General features: G+C 40.8%; 1 protein-coding gene across 3 annotated transcripts in view; it reads left to right on the plus strand.

The window, feature by feature from the left end:
• Positions 1-8,013, plus strand: part of nacc2 (NACC family member 2) — a 30,736-nt gene extending 22,723 nt beyond the window's left edge. For all 3 annotated transcript variants that reach the window (XM_076086964.1, XM_076086960.1, XM_076086974.1), the window contains 4 exons: positions 175-351; positions 1,792-1,897; positions 2,136-2,233; positions 2,331-8,013. In XM_076086964.1, the coding sequence (XP_075943079.1) occupies positions 175-351; positions 1,792-1,897; positions 2,136-2,233; positions 2,331-2,863 (914 nt within the window). In that variant the 3' untranslated portion in view covers positions 2,864-8,013. The remainder of the gene's footprint in view (positions 1-174; positions 352-1,791; positions 1,898-2,135; positions 2,234-2,330) is intronic.
• Positions 8,014-8,328: the final 315 nt, after the last annotated feature.

Consider the following 8,328-nt stretch of genomic DNA (forward strand, 5'->3'; position numbering starts at 1 on the left):
TACTAATTAAATTGTGTAGCCTCTCTTTAGATAGAGGGCACGGAAGGGTATGGATGCTAGTTGTTTTTCGTAGTTTATAGTAATTATCTGGACGCATCCATATTTATCTGCTTCTGTTTTGCTGTTGTAACAAAAGCTTTCGTATCCCTTTCTGTTCTCGCTTGCTTTTATCAGTCCAGGAGAAGCCAGAGATGGCAGCGATGCCCTTGGCCTTGGAGAGCCGCAACTGTGTGCTGATCCGCAGGGACCTGGTGGCGCTGCCTGCGAGCCTCATCAGCCAGATAGGCTACCGCTGCCACCCTAAGCTCTACACTGAGGGGGACCCTGGGGAGAAGCTGGAATTGGTAGCTGGTAGGCACGCGCACACTCACTCACACGCATTGACTTGCTCACATTTGACCACGTGCACACATGCAGAGAGTAACTTGTATGTAGTGAGTTTGAAAAGTATTCCTACTTCCACCCTTTTGCACATTTAGATCATTTAAAATTCAATTGTTGGTCAAATAAAACTGATGACGTGAAATACAGGACATGAGAGAACTGCAGGTGAAACAGAAAACCTTTAAAATTAAGGCTTTTGTTTAGAGCCGCTTATTCGCAAAAAAATCAGTAACTGTGGGAGGTTCCCCACATCCGAGTGACTCTTACCCTTTTATGCAAGAGACCTGTATTTGACCCGTATGAGACTGCCGTCAGAGATCTCTACTCATCACCGTTCATCGCGACTGGACTCTAGCTCTAAAATAAATTAGAGCTAAGCCATATAATTAGGACATTTTGGTTAAACCATTTGAAGGACATCAATAACATTCAATTGACTTCTCATCACTAATGAAAACAACGTTTAGTAGCGTCTGACCCTCGATTCTGATTGGCAGACATGGTAGTTTTGAGCCACATCACTGTGGTGATGTGAAAGGGACAGAACAAAGCTGCAGAGCTTCTCTGCAGAGATTGAGGACCGTGGCAGAAGGACAACTATCTCTGCAGTACTCATCAATCAGACCTTTATGGTAGAGTGACGAGACAGAAGTCACTCTAGAGTAAAAAGCATATGACAGCCTGCTGGGAGTTTGCCAAATGGCCCTTACAGGGCTCTGAGAGCATGAAGAACAATATATATATTTTTTTGGTATGATGAAACAAAAACTGAACTCTTTGGTGTGACTGCCAGACATCGCTCTTAGCAGTCAGACCAGAGACTTTCAAAGAGACCAGGTACCATTCAACATGTAGATAATGTAATTCATATAAAGGAGGTTTAATCAATTTAGTATTGAATCTTTTCAGACAAAAGAACAGAGCCTGAACACTGCAAGTTGGAGTCAGTAATCACTTAAAAAACCTTCTGGTACAAGAGGTCAAAAAGTTACCGCATGCTGCAGATTCTATCAGATTCTGATGTAATTTAAAAACACAATGGAACATAGCAGATTATTCAGTTACATAGTCGGCGTGAAAGATACAGAATACAATACATGAATGTGAAAGTGATGCTTTTCAAAAGAAAGCAGAGCCAAGTAATTTAATAGTGTGCTGTTTTTATGGCCTTCAACATAAATTCCTCTCCCGATTTCTGATTTTACTTTGTCACAGCTGGAGCTTTGTTTACCTGCGTGAAAGATCTCCTTGAACATTAATTTCAAACTGTAGCAGAAGAATAAAAGATTAACTGGCAATAGGGCCAAAGAGAAAAAGGACAAAGTCCTAGAATGTGAAAAGACAAATGGATTGTAATACGAGTAGTTTTCTCAGCAAATCCTTTTTTTTTTTTTTTTTCTACACCAGGTACACAGGTGTTCATGACTCGAGGACAGCTGATGAATTGTCATCTATGTGCTGGTATCAAACACAAAGTCTTGCTTCGCCGTCTGCTAGCCACGTTCTTCGATAGGTGAGTGTAAAGATATGCACAACTAAGGAGAACAGTTTGTACGAGTCTTTAAGGGCTTACTGTAAGATCTGAGTTATTTGTACGACTCCAACACTGCCGCTGTTGTCTCAAACCAACTTTCACACTCCATCTGTGGCCATGTTGTGCAATGCGGTTGGTTGTGTGTGTTCCCATGTTTGTCTACTGTATGTGCCTGCTGCTGACTCTGCCCCCTGGTGTTGACTCTGTGTCCCTGCAGAAACACTTTAGCCAATAGCTGTGGGACAGGTATCCGCTCCTCGACTAGTGACCCCAGTAGGAAACCCCTGGACAGCAGGGTCCTCAACGCTGTCAAACGTAGGTTCACTGTCTAAATCATCAAATATATGGGATAGAATTGCAAAAGAGCACAAGTTGTCAACATGGAGTTTGTTGTTTTTTCTCTCTTTCACAGTCTACTGTCAAAATTTCAACCCTAACTTCAAGGAGAGTGAAATGAATGTAATTGCTGCTGACATGTGCACAAATGCGAGGCGTGTCCGCAAGCGATGGTTGCCCAAGATCAAGTCGATGCTGCCTGACGGCATGGAGGTGTACCGTGCAGGAATGGGCATGGGTGCTGCTGTGGGTCTGGGCCTGGCGCTTAGTGCCTCTCAACCAGGGGTATCCCTCCCCTTCGAGCCTGACTTCAAGGCCCTAGACCAAAGGTTGTATCCCGATCGCAAGGACCCTCTCAGGACTCACCCACCGCTGGCAGACAGCAGCCCCGGGTCTGGGGCAGCTGGAGCAGAGGCTGAAGGTGAAGGCGAGGGAGTGGTCCAGGAGGATCAGGAGGAAGATGAGGATGATGCTGGGCTAGAAGGTGCGGACGGATCACTGGGGGCGCCAACTTTGATCCCAGGAGCTGAGGCAGGCAATTCTGGCGACACGCCGCCCGCGCAGGAAGTGGAAAATTTTGGACAAGGTCTGAGGGTGAACGGACAGTGAATGTCCCTTCGGGCTGCCGCTCACGTTGTGAAATTTGTTTTAACACCGCATTTTCTTTGGCTTGCTCTCCTACTCTAACATCTCGTCCACCACTCTTTCTTCTCCTCTGTGCTTCCTCAACGGGAATTATTCGGCACAAGAAGCTGCGCTCGTACATCTTACTATACAGGAATTTGTCACACATGCATGCGCACCCGTGTGCTCGTGTCCACGCATACTTACTGATAGTGGAAGTAGATCATTCATAAAAAAATGTAGACACAGGCATGGCACATGAAGAAAAGCCACCCTTCCTGCTCCACCCTTTCCTTAGTATACTCAGTATTTACTCAGTATTCGGGCTCCTGCAGCAATATGTCAAAGACCTGATAGCAGAACAAACGGCTGGAATGATTCATAATTTCAAGTGTTTTGCAAAAGCAACGGCGCCTTTGCTGGCAGTTTATGGATTGTGGTATAATGGTATATAAAATGATTGTTTTTTGATTTTTTTGCCACATCTAAAAAAAATTACCCAAGCAACCTTTGAAAAAAAAAACCCGAAGCTCTTTTAAAAAGCAGCTTATTTGTTGTATGATAAATATGTATGAATATATAACGACACCTGTATTATAATTAAAGGTCATCTACTGCATTACCATCGTTAGACAGAACAATTTTCCTTTGTGTTAAAGCGCCACGTCATTTTTTAGGAAAGCTAAAGACTTCCTGACAATCCAACAAATAATCTATCACATGGAGTTGGGTTTTCATGCATATCTGGCCGTGACATATTGGATTAGATTGTCAATGTGATGCCTGTGTCTGCTCCAGACCGCCCCTTCCAAACACACACACACACACACACACATACAGATCCACACACACATATGTGCACATTTCACACCTTATGATACTTAGCCTTTAATATCTGCATCGAAGCAGGAAAAAAATTCACTGTCCCAAAAAAACAAATTTGAACAGTGCTTTTCATCTTTGAAAAAAAAAAATCCTCTTCGATTACATCATTCTGTCTTGGAGATAAAGAGAGAGACACGGACAAGAACATGCACTAAAACCCAAGCTTGCATGCATGAATACGAACAATGGATACAGAGAATTACTGCAAACATCAACAAAGCCACAAACCTGCATCTAAATAAGCAAACAGCTACTGTTGCCTCCAGATATGCCGTTCAAGGACTTCTTTCCATTTCTCACTGGGATGTGACCTCAGTCCGACACGTGTCCGGAACTGACCGGGATGTGACGCGGGATCGACTGCCTTTCACACAATACCGATTACGGTGTCTTTTCTAACTCTGGGGCGTGCTGTCGCCACGTGTAGAGGAGATTGAATGAATGGAGTAGTAGGAGGAAGCGCACTACACTGAGCAGTAGAAGAGAGAAGCACTGTTTCACCTTGATGTGGTGGTGTGATTAATGGCACCGAGACTACATAGCCCTGCTTCCATCCTGTTTATTTCTTTTTTTTTCCTGGGGAAGGGTTGGTTGGGGGGGGGGGGGTAAATTATTGAATAAAACTTATAAGAGCAATTTCTGCTGGCTTATTGCATTTGCACTCGACGTCAAAGGGTGGGAAACTAAGGAGTTTAGGCAAAATGTGACTGTACTAAAAACTGAAAATGTCCTCCACATCACCCTGATTGTTTATTTGATGAGAAGATTGTGGGTTTGTAAAGACAAAAGAGAGGTCTTTCTGAAAGATAACTTTCTATATTTCGGAAGGGGGCGGAGTGAAGCAATGTCTAACGGACAAAAACCTGTATGTGTCATACTCATTTTCTTTTTGATATCTGTTCTGCTGTTCATGCTTTCTGCCACGCGTATAGGGACATAGTCCAAACAACCTTCCTTTATTGTTTTGTGCATTGATTTTAAGAGATACACTGTTGTATGTTTTTTGTTTTTCGCGTCAAAGCACATTTAATCACAAGGTCAGACCATCAAATTGAATGAGCCCCAAGGTTATTGGCAAAATTAATACTTTTCCACTGTAAAAATTGATGGCATAAGCCAACAACCAAGCAAAAAAATACAGTATATGCCCGAGATATTTGATCCGTTTGTTTCTGCTTCAGTGCGGTGCTCAAAGGTTGTGTTTACGTGACTTCTGTCGGATTCTTTAGAAGAAGCTGTAAGATGGCTCTGCACAAGAAACAGAGTTATAATTGCAATAGGTAATAATAATATTAACGTTTACAGTATCTAGGTTTCTTCTTTTTCTTTTGGAGTAATTGTGATCCACCATAGATGAAACAGGGCTGTGATGGGATGACTGGGATGATGAGTGAATGTAAACTGTAGCACTGCTTTGGGGAGGGGTCCAAGCCTTGATTGAATAATGGTCAAATACTCGTTTTTTTTATATGACTCACTTTTTCCTCAATTGCATGAGGCTGTATGATGTTCAAGCCTACATTTGAGTGATTTAATGATTTTTAAACTGGTCTTCCAAGGTAGTGAACAGCAGGGAGTATTTCTCTAACATAGTAAACTTGGTGATGCTTTTATTACTCTATGGTTTATTCTATATTATCCCCAACAAGCTCGTAATTTGTTCACAAATCTGTACAGACTTCAAGATTCAACAAATGATATCTTTATGTTGTTTTTAATTTATTGAGCTTCGGTTCCTAAAGTTGCTTACAAGAAAAATAAAGATATTCTTTATTACTGGACTTTATGAGATCACCTGCACTTCTGATTTGTCAACTTAGGTAACAGTCTTCCCAAAATGTACATCATTTTGGAAGTCAACCAAATTCACAGTTATTACTTCAGATCACAAAATAGCTTGTAAGCCTGCTTTTGGTTCTTTTTATTTTTTTACAGGCAATTTTTTGTTGTTGCACGGCCACTACTTTTAACTTTGAGGAATATGAAATAAACTCCAGTTCAAATGGATGCGTAAATAATATAGGGTGGGGGACATTAATATACTCCCCTGTAGGGATAAAGGGGCGTGGAGCAGTGCCTTAGACTGCGACTGTGTGGATGTTGTTGTGACGTGAACCTTTATGATCGGAGACGAACAAGACAAAGTACATGTAGGGGTAGGATACAGACATTGACTGATGTTTTCCCTTTCTAAAATTGGAATCAAAGAACCTTTGCTCAGTATGAATTAATATTGCATTCACTCATCTTCTCACTTTATGTTTGCCAGTTGAACTCATAACAGATTTACTGTACTTAGATGCATTCAACAGCTAATCAGCAACAACCTCCTGGACTGACATCCTCACATTATTTATACAATTGACAGACCTCCAAAAAAAGTATTTAAAATTATATCTATTGCATTCCCGTGTTGAAATTTATGATGAGGCCGTTGAGAGACTTCACTTTGGAATAGTCCTCACTAAATAATCCCACGTGCATAAACATTTATTTCCCTCGATGCATTCACATTTGAGCTTTTTCACTGTTCGTCTGCCTTCAAGCTAAATATGTCCGACTCTGTCCCGGCCAACAAAAAATTCCAACCTTTTTAGGAAAAACTTCTCTGGCTTCTCTTCTGCTTAAGGTCTATTTCTCTTGCGCAGGGTGGATTTAAAATTGAATGATGTTGCACTATAAACTGAGATATTCTCAGAGAATGTCACGGCTAAGCCTTGGGAAGGGTGAACTGTTTGAAGTGGCTAAAAGCAAAAATTCATGTAAAATGTATGTAATGTTATGTATTTTACAAATATCTTTTGATTGAACCAGTGTCTCCTTCACAGAAAACTCTGTAGTTAAGATTGTTTTTAATTTTTTTTAAATTTAATGACAGAAACTTGTCTTTTGCAATATCTGCCATTCACCTAGATGATCGTTGGAAATAACAATAAAATAGATAGACTGGGATTGTTGGTTGAAAATAACCTGTTTTCACAAACATTTCTTTGCAAATAAATTGTTACTTACTTTCTAAAACCTTACGTAGTGCTCCGTTCATCCCCATTACTGTAAAATCTGATGGGCACAGTTTTGTTCCATTGACTGGTTTATTCTGAAAACGAAACATTTATATGCAAAAGAGACACTTGTATTATAAAAATGCATGCCATTCAGACACTCACTCTAACCCAATGAAACCTCTGATCTTTATGCACCATGTAATTTAAGCTGAATAACTGTTGTCACTGTTAGCAAACAAAGACTTTGGAGTCTTGCGACGAGTAGGGTTGTATTTTTATCACACACCCAGGCCTTTTATTGACTGTTTGCGTCAAGTTCAAACTATTATAATGACAGCAAAGTAGTGATTAAGAGTGGAATTCATAGACTAACTACCCAGTTGAGTGTGCATTTGAACTTTCAGCAGACTCAGAAAAAATGCACTAAAAGTTTGTATGTATGTGTCCTTGAACATAATGCCAGCACTTTAGAACTACTTAGAAAAATTGTAGGAAAGAGTGACCGAGGGTTTGGCGAACGACGAGAAAACTCAACTTTTAAAGCCATGTGTTCAGAGCGCTGACAATCACAATAGGGATGAGACCCAAAGTGCATTATGGGAGATCTGACATGAATTGCTGTGCTCTTGCTATTTGCTTTGTCTTTCTCCAGCTTGCTTTGGTCTGTGCTAGCTTACTTTCCGGAGGGGAGGGACATGATAAACTCGAGCCTTCTTGGTTATAAGTGTGTGTCTCTGCAAGGAGGACTGACTGATGTTTGACTGATACCTTGGTGCTTCGTGAACAGAGCTGTCCTATGTTGACATGGACCATATCTGTAACGCTCTAATAAGCATGTGCCGGACTTGATCCTAAGTCTGGGCTAATTGGTAACCTCTCAATGGACAATAGTCCATATGGCAAAAGGTCTTATCATGCAACCCTACACTTTGATCGTGGCAACGTTCTTCACTATCGACAGGGCTTGGACCAGGCAAACTGGGATGGGACAATTTCAGTGTTGATACTGCTTTATGTTTCAAATGAAAAATGTTAAAATGTTTATGCGCCTTCTGACTCAAGCATCAATAATATATACAACAGAAATGCAAGTTGCCACTTTTGATGTTGCATAAGAATCTACCTTTCATTCCCATCATGGTATTTGCCATCACCAGTTTCAGTTGTGTAGTCCAGGAGTACCTGATTTCTTTAAATGCAATACAGAAAACTCTGCTTTCTAATAAAAGTCCTTACTTCACCATATACTGCCCTCCTCTTTCTTTTGTCTCCGTTTGTATATGCTATTAGGTTGTTTCTATAAGAAAGCTGTGTACCTTCAGGGATTTGACCAATACCAATATTTGATCACAAATACCCTTTACACAAGAGGATCTCATTTCAACCTTGTTTGAAAAGTGTTTGCAAGTTGTGATGTATTATGGAAATGCATTACATTTGGATTCACATAAAATATAGCAGGACATTTTCAAGGAGGGAAATCACATCTTGACAAAAGTTAGTTAATCACAATCCTTAAGATTTCAGTCCTGGTCGATTTAGAATTTCCATTTGAGGAAA

This window comes from Anarhichas minor, unplaced genomic scaffold (assembly GCF_050575085.1).
Source record: "Anarhichas minor isolate MPS153535 unplaced genomic scaffold, ASM5057508v1 ptg000002l, whole genome shotgun sequence".
Lineage (NCBI taxonomy): Eukaryota > Metazoa > Chordata > Actinopteri > Perciformes > Anarhichadidae > Anarhichas > Anarhichas minor.